The 15,852-nt window shown below is 44.0% G+C and overlaps 1 protein-coding gene across 1 annotated transcript in view; it reads right to left on the reverse strand.

Moving 5' to 3' along the window:
* EHD4 (EH domain containing 4) overlaps positions 1–15,852 on the reverse strand; it is an 886,342-nt gene that overhangs the window by 188,229 nt on the left and 682,261 nt on the right. The window contains exon 5 of the mRNA XM_044074173.1: positions 3,363–3,527. Within this exon, the coding sequence (XP_043930108.1) occupies positions 3,363–3,527 (165 nt within the window). The remainder of the gene's footprint in view (positions 1–3,362; positions 3,528–15,852) is intronic.

Consider the following 15,852-nt stretch of genomic DNA (forward strand, 5'->3'; position numbering starts at 1 on the left):
TAAATGCATCGTCCACAACAGAGAGGACAGGAGGTATAGCTAAGGGCCTGTGTTGTGGTAGATGCAGAAAAGTCCTAAGTCTTTTTCTGGAGTCTGAGAAATCCTGTTCCTGCCATTGGAATTGTTCTCGCATGGCATGTAAGGTTTCCCCAAAGGAGAATTCTTCTGGTGGAGAAGCAGCTGGAATGGATTCTTCAGCATCTGAGTCTTCATAATTGGAGAAAGGAGCCTCTGGCTGGTCTGTAATATCTGAGTCATCCGCAGAATCATCAGAGGACACAGGCTCGGGGGGCTCTGCTCTAGGTCTCTTTTCTGGGGGCTGAGAGGCCCTGTCTGAGTGAGACTGAGATCCCCTAATTAAGGATATTAAATCTTCTGCCAGAGTAAGCATTTGTGAACTAGAAGTGGGCCTGGTTGAGTGGGGTTTAACAGGCACTGATTTAGTAGATTTGGCTGCTTTAGCCCTGGCAAAGGCCTTAATAGACATGGCTGCAGGAGGCCTAGCAGCACCACGTGCTGGGGTAGAGACATCCAAAGGGATGGTGTCTGATAAGTCACTAGTAACCACTGTTGTAGGTAAAATTGCGGAGGCCGATTCAAGTAAAGTAGCAGGAACCTCAGTAGAAGTCATTGATTCGGCTGTACTTTGATCAGTTTTCTCGGTTTCGGCCGAAACCGAGACACTCGCGTTTGCTTAACCATGGTTTCGCCGAAACCGCGGACCGCGAGTGTCGGTCTTTTCTTTGCTTTTAACAATTTGGGTAGTCGGAGGATCCGACGGCATAATGTACACAAAATCTGAGCCGAAAAACTGTTCAGCAAACTCCGACCGACGCCTAAGCGTTCGTCGGTTGAATGAAGCACAGGCTGCTACGTCGTGGTCTGGGCCTAAACAAGGCAAACAGTAAGAGTGGAAATCTTTATGAGGTATTTGTTTCCCACAAGTTAAACAGTTATTGACTTTTTCTGACATCGGCTGAGGCAAGAAAGAGTCCCCAACGGGGTACTTAGCTTTTAGAAGTCTTCGAAGTAGTATTCGGTAGTAGTAATCTCTGGATCTGACCGACCGGCACTTGCGAACAGCTTCTGCTTGGGCCACGCCGCAAGAAAGACTGAGGAAAATGGCGTCGGCTGATGCCTTTATACCCGAAGACCAGCAGAGATGACGTCGGGTGAAGTGCGACATCAGCCGAAGCCGGACCCGGACTTTGGAATCCGGCCGACCGAAGGGCTGCCCGACGACAGGACAACCCAGTTGTTATGACTGCAGATGCATCCATGAAGGACATCTGCGGCATCACAACTGCACTTAATAGAATGGTGAGCCACCTGAGAAATTGTCCCCAACAAGAAGAGAGCAGAAGTCTTTCCCTCAGAATTAGGAAGGTCAGAAATTACCTGACAGACCTGTGAAGGACGAGTCAAATATATCTTGACATATAGGTCTAATAATTTTTAGCCCTAAAAGCAAGGGTAGCAGAGGTAGAAACCTTCTTACCTAGTCTTTCCATAGTTTAGCTGTCTTTATCAGAAGGAAGTAACAGTGTAGAAGGCAGTAACTGAGATGGCTTGTCAGATGCCACAGAAGGATCAGAAGAAGGACATTTATAGAGAAATTTGCAATCATCAGGCACCCTATAAAACGTATCATATTTTTGGGAGGCAGGGCGCTGGGAGTCTGCAGCCTGAGCTGCAGCAGAAAAGGCATCCAACAAAGGCAGCCAAAACAGGAGGAACAACAGATGGTCTACGAGATTCCATTTGCATAAGCTCGTAATACCTTTTCTGAACCTCAGAAACCTGGCACAATCCCATTTAAAAAATTCCATCATTCTAAAAACTGTGTTCCCACAGGAAATATCCTCAAAAGGGACTCCTCTTCCTCAGAATCATAGGCTAAGGGAGAAGGAATACAGAAGAATAAGCAAGGGAACCAACCTCCTACTCTGAGAAATCCTGTTCCTTAGGCCTTTAGAGAGGAGTAAGGGTACTAAGGTGGAGCAGGAAGAGACACTCCTTGGTGTGGCTTTAAAGCAATCAGGGCATTAAACAACCTGAGTGAAATGCTGCCATTCACTCTGAGGGTCCTTAGCAGCAGGAGAAACATGTTTTGCTTTTTGTTTCTTTTTCAACGGGACATCTGCCTTATAAAACTTAGAAGGTTAAGACCCTTAACAGCATTCTGCAATGGTAGGCAGCACTTCCTCCCTAATCAAAATCTGAGGAACACCCCTAGGTCCTTTGGTAATAATCAGCCTCAGTTCCCCTAGAGCATCCAAAGTAGACATCTCCAAGGCCTCCAGAGACATGCATAAGGTCAGATCCATGCCAGCCTCCGAAGCATTCACAGCAGCGGTATCTGATGATGATCCTCCAGGCTTTCACTAGCCTCGAGAGAGATGCCTGGTAGAAGCAGTACAGGGGAAGAATCAGACCTAAATTCCTTGGCCTTCTTCTTTGCAGACTGCAGACCCTTGGTACAGGAAGTTCCTTCCATAATCTGTTTTGCTAAAAGCTTAAGATGTTGGTTCTCTAAATATAGGGCCAAAGAAGAAAGCAGACTATGCAGAGCCTTTGGGACAAAAGCCTGACAAACAGTTTAGGACATATGGCCGTGGGAAGCACTGAGACAAAATAAATACTGTTCATGACAATCTTTATTTGAAATCTGTCTCCTGCACTGGCATTTACCCTTTCTGGAAGACATGAACCCTACAAGCAACAAAACAAAAGGAAAAAAGATAAGAGCAAAAACCCCAATGGGGCACTTATCTGAAAATGGCTTGGTGAACCAGCAAACATAGCAGGTGTTCAGACTCGGAGTAAATAAGTTCTGAGGATAGTATGTCCAGACATTACCTTTATGCCCTACACTGCACAATGGACGAATGTCAGGCCACCCTTGGGAGGGGGATCCCTATTGTAAGAAATACTTAGGACATCAATTCCTTCTCCTGTCTACATTATGCTGTTCCTAAAGACCCATTTTTTGACCTAGTCTATTCAGACGACACAGGCAGTCAATGAATGTCTTTACTATTAAAGATTTTGTTCAGGGAACAATTTTCTGCTAGTCTCAAAACTATTTGTCTCCTCTATAAATGTGCTTAGTTTTTTTTTGAAACAGAATACTGAAGCAGAAGTTAGTTAACATTTGCATAACACTCTGGCAATACTAATTACGGATGCCTGTTACAGAAATGCAGAATATTTTAACAACAGATGGATGAGTGCCTTTTAAGTTCAATACAAGACTAATAGAAGACAGCTAAACTGGACTCTCAGACATCTATCACAGTGTACCAAAACAGCTAAATAACACATGCTATACAGTAAGAGAAAAATTTAAACAAATCAACTACCTGCATTTTTTTGACATCTGGAAAGTCTCCTGGAGAGATGTGATGTTCTCGTTGAAGCTGGATATATATCTCTGGCAGCTTGCTAATTAGCTCCTTTTTTTTGTTCTCTTTTCCAAACATAGCAGGCATCTCCTTTTTCAGGTGGCTAATTATATATGCATGTACCTAAACAAGATTAAAAAAAAAAAAGATTTTGACCTGTTACTGGAGTTAACATACCAAATAAAAAAAATAAAAAAAAAACTCTCCAGATTTCTGAACAAAGCAATGCCAACAATCAACATGCATTCAACAGAAGGCAAGCATCTGCTAACTGTTGTCAGAGTAAGTGTAAACAATAACATTCTGCCCTTTTCCTTTCTCTCCAATATCCAGTCAGTAAACAATAAAATGTAATTTGATATGCAAATGAGGGACAGTGCACATATTTGGCGATTTACTCTGACACACATGGTTTGAGCTGAGTCTAGGTGGCAGATAGACTATGCCAGGTACATTTACACATACCCTATGTGGCAGATTTGATTATCTCCTTCTCTTATTAGGTCCTTTTCTGCTTATACTGCTACTCCAGCAATCCAAGCGGCAGTTAAGACTCTACAATTTAACCCATGCACAGAGCCTAGGAGGCAAATAGGCTATCTTCGTTCACCTCTTGTCAGATCCAAGTACTTGGTTGTCCAAGTGTAAAAAGACTGCACTTTCTTTTAATTCCTAGCTATTTCTTCCTCTGTATTAATACTACTGCTCCAACAGCCTAGGTGGCATACAGGCTGTTGTACTTTACTTATGCACAAAGCCTAGATGGCAGTTAGGCTGCGCTACTTAACCTATGTACACAGCCCAGGTGGGAGACTGTGCTACATAACCTATGCATGCAGCCTAAACGGCAGGTAGGTTGTGCTACTTAATTTATGCATGCAGCCTAGGTGGCAAGTGGACTGTACTACTTAACCTATGCACACAGTCTAGGTGGCAGGCTGTGCTACTTAATGTATACATGCAGCCTAGGTGCTGGTAAACTATAGTCCTTCTCTCATCCAGTTATTTCAATTCTTACCCAGGTGACAGATAAGCTGCCAGTTAGAAAGCACTGAAAGTGCAGCCTGGGTGACAGATGCATGGAAAATGTAGCCTCTTTCCTGACACAGCCTTTGTAGCAGATACATTTTCTTCTTCTGTCTGGTACTCCTACTTTTTAATTGAGTGAAATACTCTGGGTTTACAGCATTGGCAAAAATAAGCTAGAGTGTTTCTTTTACCCACTTGTTCACCTCCTCTTAACAGGTTGGAAAAGACATTATTACACTACTTACTCTCAGACTCCTACCAGCCTTTTCTCTCCATTTTATCACCTTCCCATTACCCTACTATATCATCAAGTACACCTCTGACACATTTCCCCATCCACTCTCTAACTTAGTCTTTACAATTTATAACCCCAATTATCTTGCAGACTCATAATGACAATTTTAATCTCTTAATACTTTCCTTAACAATTTATCTGTCACGTTAGACTTCAGTCTATTAATTACAGATACTTTGCCTCTTTCTTAACCATGGCAGGAACATTTCAGCCCTACTCAAGCCTACTACTGACAAATAAGAATACACAACCTACTGATTGAGATGCTACTAGTAAACATTTTCTATTGCAATCCATACACCTACAGAGGTCACCAATCCCCATCCTAAACATTAATGATCTCTCAGAACTATGGTCTCCTACTCAAACTTAAGTTCAGGAGGTACTCACTCAAAACCAGGACCACCTCAACTCAGCTACCACTTGAACCAAGACAAGAACTGGCTTTAGCTCCAAACTTGACCCAATAATAACCAGCATACAAAAAAGTGCCTTCATGTTAAAATACTCAACAATGCTTTGAGTGACCACTCACAAATTAAATCCATTTGGTCATTTAGAAAGTACAGTTTTGTACCTACCATAAATGTAGATGTCCGAACTGGATAGCATCTGCAGTCATAACAAATGGGTTGTCCTGTCGTCAGGCAGCCCTTCGGTCGGCCGGATTCCAAAGTCTGGGTCCGGCTGATGTCGCACTTCACCCGACGTCATCTCTGCTGGTCCTCGGGTATAAAGGCATCAGCCGACGCCATTTTCCTCAGTGTTTCTTGCCCCAGATGCCAGTTGCCCTCTTGGAAGGCTAAATTTTGGATAAATGCCAATGTTTCCAGAAAAGTAGAAGGCAAACACAAAAAATAAGCATGTATGTACATATATACAAACAAATACACCATAAGAGACCCCCTCCCCAGCTAGCTATTAGGAGGGTAAATACCCTAGGAGTACCACAGAGGGGAAGGAGGGTGGGTAATCCTGACTGCAGATGCTATCCAGTTCGGACATCTACATTTATGGTAGGTACAAAACTGTACTATGTCCTTCATGGATGCATCTGCAGTCATAACAAATGGGTAGAATACCATAGCCAAACTAGGGGTGGAGGAAGAAAATTTATGGTGTAGTTAGGATCCCTTGCAGTACAGCAGTGGCAAACCCTGCTCGGGATCTAGAGTATAGAGGTAAATTATAATGCTTGGCAAATGTATGCACGGAGGTCCAAGTAGCCGCCTCAATGATGTCTTTGGTTGCCACTCCTCGTAAGAAAGCTGTGGTAGTGGCTGTAGCCCTTGTAGTATGAGGTCTTATGTTCTGTGGAATTGGTTTTCCATGGTAGGAGTAACAGAATCTTATGCAATTTCCTATCCATTTGGAGATTGTCTGTTTGGAAATTGCTTTTCCTTCCCTTCCTGTTGCATAGGCTAATAAAAGCTGGTCAGTTTTTCTGTTACTTTTGGTTCTGTCCAGGTAGTAGCGTAACTGCCTATGTACATCCAAGGTATGCAGCAGTCTTTCCCCCCTGTTCTGTGGATTGGGAAAGAAGGTAGGTAGGTGGATTGCCTGGTTTAAAGACACTCTGGATACCACCTTAGGCATAAATGTAGGATTAGTTCTCATGGACACCCTATCTTGATGGAAGATTAGGAAGGGTTGCACTGCCATTAAGGCCTGTAGTTCCGAAACCCTCCTTGCTGAGGTAATTGCCAGTAGGAAGGCAGTTTTCCATGACAGGTGTTGCAGATCTGCTGTTGCTGCTGGTTCAAACGGAGGAAGTGTCAACTTTTCTAGCACAAAGTTCAAGTCCCATGCTGGTAATGGTGGTTACCTAGGAGGTTTTACATTCTTGATCCCTCTGAGGAACTGCCTGAGTAGAGGATGCGAAAAGACAGGTGGATCGAAGCTGTATTCTGCTGAAATAGCTGATGCATGTATCTTGATGGAGGAATAGGACAGGCCTGTATGTAGAAGCTCTGCCAAGTACTCCAGAATGTTAGCAATATCTATGTTCGACACATCTTTTCCTCTTTCAGAACTCCAAATGACAAACCTTTTCCATTTTCCTGCATAGTTCCTTCTTGTTGAAGGTCTGCGGGCTTCAAGGATAATGTCTTTAACCCTTTGAGAAAGGTCTGGGTTAGTTGCTGCTATGTGATGTTCCAGGCAGTCAGTTGCAAGGTTTTTAGGTTTGGATGCATGATGTTGTAGTTGTTCTGAGTTAACATCAAAGGCATCAGGGTATTGACCACATTTCTCTCGAGACATGCTCCTCAGCAATGGGTACCAGTGTTGTCTTGGCCAATTCGAGCTATCAGGATTATCCTTGGACGTTCCTCTTTGATTTTCAGTAGTACCTTGTGCATCAAGGGAAGAGGTGGAAATGCATATGCTGTAAGGCCTTTCCAGCTGAAGGATAGAGAGTCCACCTTCCATGCAAGTGGGTGGAATGTCCTTGTGCAGAATTTTTTGAGCTGGTGATTGAGTGGGGATGCGAATAGATCTATTTGTGGCATTCCCCATTTCTTTGTGATGGCCTTGAAGATGTCCGGGTGTAGCATCCATTCGTGAGCATCCGAGGTGGTTCTGCTTAACATGTCTGCTAGGGTGTTCTCTTTCCGGCACAAAATTGCCTGTAACTGGATGTTGTAGCTGAGAGCCAGATTCCAAAGGTCCAAAGTCATTCTGCATAGGGGGTATGAATGAGTGCCTCCCTGTTTGTTGATGTACCACATGACTGTGGTGTTGTCTGTCCTTATCATCAAATGGCCTTCTTTGAGGAATGGTCTGAATTTTTGGATTGCCAGTTTTACTGCCAGCATTTCTTTTTGGTTTATGTGCAGGTGCAACTGGTCTTGTGTCCACAATCCTTGTATGCATTTGTCCAGCATGTGCGCCCCCCATCCTAGGTCTGAGGCGTCCGTTGTGATGGTTTGGCTTGCTCGAAAGTTGTGAAAGGGTAAGCCTGGGTTTGACTGGCATGCTTGAGCCCACCATAGGAATTCCTGTTTTAGGCATGGGATTAGTGGGATTTCTGTTTCTAAGCTGTGCCTGTGCTGAGACCATAAATTCTTTAGGTACCACTGTAGCTTTCTCATATGCAGTCTGGCATGTGGGACCAAGATTATGCATGATGCCATGAAGCCCAAGGTCTGCAGAACTTTTCTTGCTGTTAGTTTGTTCTGCTTTGTTAATGCCAAGAAGTAAAGAGGAGTTCTTTTGTTTTTCTGCAGTTAGGAATGCCATTTGTTTTACTGTGTCCAATTCCGCCCAAGAATGTTCTTGTTTGGGATGGTATCAGTCTTGACTTTTGTAAATTGACTGTGTATCCCAGGGCTTGTAGCAAGTAAATGACCCTTTGTAAATCTGTTGTCAGCTTGCTTTTGCTGTCCGCTTGTAACAGGCAGTCGTCCAGGTATGGATAAATTTGGATTCCCTGTAGTCTGCAGTGAGCGATTACTGATGCCAGGCATTTTGTGAATACTCTGGGCGCAGTAGATAAGCCAAAGGGCAATGCTGAGAATTGATAATGCTCTGATCCTGCAAGAAATCTGAGGTATCTTCTGCAATTTGGTCGAATGGGGACGTGCAGGTATGCCTCCTTGAGATCTAGAGTTACCAGCCAACACTCCTTGCCCAGCATGGGAAGAAGTTGCTGTAGGGTCAGCATTTTGAATTTTGGGACAATGATGTATGTGTTTAAGACGGACAGGTCGAGAATAGGTCTCCAACTTTTCTCTTTTCTTGGTACTAGGAAGAGTCTGGAGTAGAATCCTTTGCCCTGTTCTGTTATTGGTACTCTTTCCACAGCTCTCATCTTTGTTAATTTCGCTATCTGCTGTAAAGCTTCTATTTTTTGATTTGGAGGTAGGTTTGGCATTCCTCTTTTTACTGGTAAGGTGTGGAAGTGGAACCGGTATCCTTGGTCTATGGTTTGCAAAATCCACTTGTCTTTTGTGATATAGTGCCAATTTTTTCGAAAATAAGGCTAACTTTCCGCCTAAAGGTGCTGCTATTTGCTCCCTGGTAGGCGGTGTCAGAGCCAAGTCACTGTGATTGCCCTGTTGCAGTGGCAGTGGTTGTGTCTGTGTCTCGGTTATTGCCTTGCCACTGTCGTCCTCTGTAGGCACCTCCTCTGGATTGATTTCTGCCTCTAGAGCGTCTATTCCTGCCCCTTTGGGATTTTGTGGAGTCTGGAAAGGACCAATTTTTGGCAGGCCAGTTCCTGCTAAACCTTGGGGCTGAACCTGTAAGAAATCTTTAACTGTTTGTACAGATTTTGCCTTTTCTTCCATTTTCTTCATTACTTGCTGGGCAGGTGTACCAAATAGACTGGCCTTATCCATAGGAGCATCTAACAGCTTTGCTTTAACATGATCCGTAAGACCTGTTCTTTCAACCATGCATGCCTTCTTATCACTGTGCCAGTCATGGCTGATCTAAATGAAGCCTCCAGTGCATCATAGCCACATTTTAAGGAATGGTTACTAACCTGTTGGATATTATTCACCATTTCTAATACATATTTCTTATCTAAGGATTCATCAGAGGATAGTTTTTTAGTTAACTGATCAAGCATAAACTCTTGGTATTGGATCATATGAAACTGACAGTTTAAAGCTCTAGCTGAGAGAGTAGCAGAGGTGTAAACTTTTTTCCCCATCTCTCTAAGGACCTGGATTCCCTTTCAGAAGGAATAGGGTTTTTTGCTGTGGTCGAGGCTACTGCCTTAGGTCCCTGGGATATAGTTTCGGGATCTGCAAGTGGGGCCTTGTATAGGTGGTGATGAGTGTCTGGCACCCTGTAAAATCTATCTGGTTTGGCAGGGGCTGGAGGTAAAGAATCAGGAGCAGTGCAAACATCATTAAATGCATCATCCACAACAGGCAGTACAGGAGGTACAGCTAAGGGCCTATGTTGTGGTAAGTGCAGAAAAGTCCTAAGCCTTTTCTAGAATCTGAGAAATCTTGTCCCTGCCATTGGAATTGTTCTCTCATGGCATGTAAGGTTTCCCCAAAGGAAAATTCCTCTGGTGGAGAGGCAGCTGGAATGGATTCTTCAGCATCGGAGTCTTCATAAGTAGAAAAAGGAGCCTCTGGCTGGTCTGTAATGTCTGAGTCATCCGCAGAATCATCAGAGGACACTGGCTCGGGGGGCTCTGCTCTAGGTCTCTTTTCTGGGGGCTGAGAGGCCCTGTCTGGGTGAGATTGGGATCCCCTAATTAAGGATATTAAATCTTCTGCCAGAGTAAGCATTTGTGAACTTGAAGTGGGCCTGTGTGAGGGGGGCTTAACAGGCACTGGTTTAACAGATTTGGCTGCTTTAGTCCTGGCAAAGGCCTTAATAGACATGGCTGCAGGAGGCCTAGCAGCACCACGTGCTGGGGTAGAGACATCCAAAGGGATGGTGTCTGATAAATCACTAGGAACCACAGTTGTAGGCAAAATTTCTGAGGCCGATTCAACTAAGGTAGCAGGAGCCTCAGTAGTAGTCATGGATTCGGCTGAAGATTGACCGGTTTTCTCGGTTTCCGCCGAAACCGAGACACTCGCGGCTTGCTTAACCGTGGTTTCGGCCGAAACCGCGGACCGTGAGTGTCGGTCTTTTTCTTTGCGTTTTTTAACAATTTGGGTAGTCGGAGGATCCGACGGCATAATGTACGCAAAATCTGAGCCGAAAAACTGTTCAGCAAACTCCGACCGACGCCTAAGCGTTCGTCGGTTGAAGGAAGCACAGGCCGAACAGGCTGCTACGTTGTGGTCTGGGCCTAAGCAAGGCAGACAGTAAGAGTGGAAATCTTTATGAGGTATTTGTTTCCCACAAGTTAAACAGTTATTGACTTTTTCTGACATCGGCTGAGGCAAGAAAGAGTCCCCAACGGGTACTTAGCTTTTTAGAAGTCTTCGAAGTAGTATTCGGTAGTAGTAATCTCTGGATCTGACCGACCGGCACTTGCGAACAGCTTCTGCTTCGGGCGCCACGCGGCAAGAAAGACTGAGGAAAATGGCGTCGGCTGATGCCTTTATACCCGAGGACCAGCAGAGATGACGTCGGGTGAAGTGCGACATCAGCCGAAGCCGGACCCAGACTTTGGAATCCGGCCGACCGAAGGGCTGCCTGACGACAGGACAACCCATTTGTTATGACTGCAGATGCATCCATGAAGGACATCATATAAATGACCTTCTCAGATAACCGAAGGAAGATATTTCTCTAAACTACCAATTCTCAATACCCTAACTCAATGATTTAGACTGGACTCCCCTATATGCAATGTCTGAATCCACCTTAGCTTTAGAATTTTTCAACAGAAAACGGACCACAATTCATGATACACTGCATCCCCCTTACAAAAAGAAAAAAGCGTGGATCACAATGTTGCCTGTGTCTTTCAGTGGATATTAAAAATAAAATTAAAGCCAGAGATTCAGCTTGGAAGAACTAGAAAGTGAACCCTGACAAAACAGAGCTACACTAAACTTTTCTAAGTTTAGGGAGCAAAACAAGAATAGCAACACATACTGCAAAAGCCCTGTAACTTAGACTGAAACAGGAGACAACTGGGTCTGGAAATTAAAATGCTTAACTGGGACATTAAATAACCTTTCTGCTAACAAAAACTAACCAAAACCATCGCATTACTCCACCTTTGTTAATGAATACACCCACTTTTGTAGTCCACTATAACTGATATAGCTACAGCTTTCATACAATTTACTCCCCCGGCAACAAAAAACAAGAACCTTCATCCTCTAATCTACACCATCTAGAGTCTTAAGCAGCAACCTTTCACTTCTGTGAAATTTCAGTAAAACTGACCAAGTTCCTACTTCTCAAACTCAGCAATTCAGGATCTAAATCCAGCACTCTTCATCCCATCTTCCTACAGTTTGTAGCTGAAAAAAAAAACATAAAACCCCTTACTCGTATCTTTAACCTCTCTCTTAGCTCAGACACTGTCCCACCAGCTTTCAATGACGCAGTTATAATCCATCTACCTAGTGTCACTTCTCCTAATAGGCTGAAGGCTTACAGATCTATTTCTGCCCTATAGCCTATTACCAAAATATTTGAGAAACTTTTGTAAAAGCAACTACTTAAGCACATCAACAGCTATGGCCTATTATGTGCTGCACAGCATGGCATTTGCAATGGCTTTAGTACCTTTACTGCTGGTAAACTTAATACAGGTGTACCACAAGGGTCTGTGCTAGGTCCTCTTCTTCCTAGTTCCATGGGACTGCACTAAGGACAAACAATGAGTGATACATGATCTACAGACATGCATCCATATGCATGGAGATAGCATTTTGCTTCTTGAGCAGACCTGAGTGAGTGGCAATGGCTACTTTGGGTATTATAAAAGGCAGAACTCCAGCATGGTAAGCCACTTACAGTTTTTTGTTTCCTCTGCACAGGGATTCCAGAAGCACCAGCTAGGGCCTTATGATGGCCCTTGCAGAAGGTGAATTCCTGGCATGATTGCTAGGATGGTAAGATATACCAGTGGTATCATCAGTACTGGTGACCACTGTTGGTATCAACACAGTGACTTGAGGTGGCACCAGCCTGACATGATACAACAGTAGGAGGCATAAGCTTGGCAGAGACAACCAGATATGTACTGTGAGCATTTCTCCCTAAAACTACTGTGCTCTGGTAGCTTGCCTGTTTTATACGTAAGCTTAGAAGTGCACACTGTTTTGCAGAGACAGATCAGCATGTAGATGAAGGAGAAGACAAGATAAAAAAAATCCTAAAATTGGGGTAGGTATGATGGCAGTGCCAGCACACTGTCCAAGTGTGACTGTATTGTTGGTACATGTGTGTATTCATTTTCTCCCATGGTATCATCCTTCGGCAGGCTCAATTTTGGAGGAGAAGGTAAGACCACACTCATCTTGGTGTGTGCCAGCCAAAGCATCTGTCGCTAGGTCATCAGCAAACACTAGGGCTCCTTTTCAGCAGACTCTTTCATGGTCCGAATGGAGAAAAGTCAGCAAGCAAAGGAGAGCAGTATTTCTGGAATTAAATTCATCCTCAAGTCTTGGTGAGTAGCTTCACGAGGTGGACCATGTTTTTCACATAATCTCAATAAGACAACACTGACATGTAGACTGTATTTTATAAAACATATAGCATGGGCAGAAGTAGGCTAAAAATTAAAAAAAGATAGTTGGGTGCACAAAACCCATGATAAAAAGTGCCCAATCCTGGTAGGTGCACTGGTACCAGGACTAGAAAAAAATGACAGTCTAGAATCCTCAAAACACGAAAACATTCTTGCAATGGGGCTAGGCCAGGCCCAGGGGGAGAATGGCACCCCCCCCTGTTGTAGAATGAAGTAGCAGTTCACAAAAATCACAAAAACGGATACGTCATAAAGATGATAGGGTGTACTAATGAGGATAGGAAAGAAATTATGCACTGTTACTATTATTCAAGAAGCCCAGAATTTCCAAATAGAATATAAACAAAGAGTGTATGAGAGAAATTAGAGGAAAGAAAAACACTTCCACAAGAAAAACTGTCAGAAGGGTCAAATAAAAATGTGAGTTCATTAATACAACAGATTTATGAAAAAAGTACAGTTTTGTACCTACCATAAATGTAGATGTCCGATAGACATGCAGCTGCAGTCATAACATGTGGGTTGTCCTGCCTCAGGCAGCCCTCGGTCGGCCGGATTCCAAAGTCTGGGTCCAACGTCGGCTGATGTCGCATTTCTCTCCGACGTCAGAGCGGCTGGAGTATATAAGCATCAGCCGACGCCATTTTCTTCAGTGTTTCTTGCCCCAGATGCCAGGTGCCCTCCAAGGAAGGCTGTAATCAAATTGGAAGACAAAAATAGGATTCCAAACAAATAAATGAGCAATAAAACAAATACACCATAACAGATATCCCCAGCTAAGAGTAACAGGGATAGGAGTGGACCCTAGGCATAGAGGGGTATGGAGGGAGGGAAAATCCGACTGCAGTTGCATGTCTATCGGACATCTACATTTATGGTAGGTACAAAACTGTACTATGTCCTTCAAGAATGCAACTGCAGTCATAACATGTGGGTAGAATACCATAGCTTAGCTGGGGGAGGAGGAATGCTCTAGGAAAAAGTTGGTGTGGCAATCAAACCATGCAGGACTGCCGAAGCAAAGCCTGCTCTGGATCTGGAGTATAGAGGGAGATTGTAGTGTTTGGAGAATGTATGCACGGAGCTCCATGTAGCAGCTTCTAGAATGTCCTTGGTAGGCACCTCTCTTCAGAATGCTGTAGAGGTGGCTGTAGCTCTGGTGGAATGTGGTCTGACATTGGCTGGAACAGTCTTTTCATGAAAGGAATAACAGAATCTGATGCAATGTCCAATCCATTTAGAAGTAGTCTGTTTTGAAATTGCTTTTCCTTGGACTGCAGGGGCGTAAGCTACAAAAAGTTGTTCAGACTTCCTACTGGCCTTGGTTCTGTCCAGGTAGTATCGAAGTTGCCTGTGAATGTCCAAGGTATGCAACAGTCTTTCCCCCTTATTCTCAGGATTGGGGAAGAAAGCAGGCAGATGAATGGCTTGATTTAAAGAAACCCTAGATACCACCTTTGGCATAAAAGTAGGGTTGGTCCTTAATGAGACCCTGTCTCTGTGAAAAATAATAAAGGGTGGTATTGCCATTAGGGCCTGTAGCTCCGAAACCCTTCTTGTTGAGGTAATTGCCAACAGGAAAGCTGTCTTCCATGAGAGAAATTGCAAGTCAACTGAAGCTGCTGGTTCAAAAGGAGGTAGGGTCAGTTTTTCTAAGACAAAATTGAGGTCCCAGGCTGGCACCGGGGCCTTTCTTGGTGGCTTAATGTTCTTGATTCCCCTGAGGAATTGCCTTAGTAAGGGGTGAGAAAAAACAGGAGGATCAGTGTTGTATCTAGCTGAAATAGCAGATGCATGTATCTTTATGGAAGAATATGAGAGGCCGTTCCTTAACATATCTGCCAAGTATTCCAAGATGAGTGGGATGTTCAACAATGATGCATCATGTCCCTTGCTGGTATTCCAAATGCTGAATCTTTTCCACTTTACTAAGTAAACCTTTCTGGTGGATGGTCTCTGAAGGCCTTCGGATGTAACCTCCACTCGTGTGGATCTGTGAAATTCCTGCTTAGGCTGTCCGCCAACACATTGTCTTTTCCTGGAACAAACTGGGATTGTAGCTGGATGTTTAGACTCAGTGATTTCTCCCAAAGCTGCATTGTCAGTCTGCAAAGGGGGTATGAGCGGGTGCCCCCTTGCTTGTTTATGTACCACATCACAGTGGTGTTGTCTGTCCGTATCATTAAATGGCCTTGCTGGAGTTGGTGTTGAAAGGCCTCGATGGCATGCATTACTGCCAACATTTCCTTTTGGTTTATATGCAGATGTATTTCCTTTGGAGACCATTGCCCTTGTATACACCTGCCTTCCATGTGCGCCCCCCATCCGAGGTCTGAGGCGTCTGTAGTCATGGTCTGTGTTATCTGTGGTTTTTTGAATGACATACCTGTGTTTGCCTGGCTCACCGAGGCCCACCATAGGAATTCCTTTTGTAGGCATGGAATGAGTGGTATGATTGTCTCCAAGTTGTTGCTGTGTTGAGATCAAATGGTTTTTAGGTACCATTGAAGCTTTCTCATGTGCAGTCTTGCTAATGGAACCAGGAGAATGTAGGATGCCATGTAACCCAGGGCCTGTAGGAATCTCCTTGCAGTCATCTGGGTGAGTTTTGCTAAACCTTTGAAGTAATGAGTTAACTTCTCATGCTTGTCTTCTGTCAGGTAAGCCATCTGAGAGGCTGTGTCCAGTTTGGCTCCTAAGAAGATTATTTGCTGGGATGGGTGCAGTCTTGACTTTTGGAAGATGACTGTGTATCCCAGAGCTTGAAGTAATCGTATGACATAATCCAGGTTTTTTGTCAACATCAATTTGTCGTCCGCTTGTATGAGGCAGTCGTCCAGGTACGGGTAAATTTGTATGCCCTGGGGCCTGCAATGAGCAATTACTGAAGCCAGGCATTTTGTAAATACTCTGGGCGCAGTAGATAAGCCAAATGGCAATGCTGAGAATTGATAATGCTCTGGCCCTGCAAGAAATCTGAGGTATCTTCTGCAGCTGTG

Source organism: Protopterus annectens, chromosome 6.part0 (assembly GCF_019279795.1).
Source record: "Protopterus annectens isolate FY-2018-M chromosome 6.part0, PAN1.0, whole genome shotgun sequence".
NCBI classification, from domain to species: Eukaryota; Metazoa; Chordata; order Ceratodontiformes; family Protopteridae; genus Protopterus; species Protopterus annectens.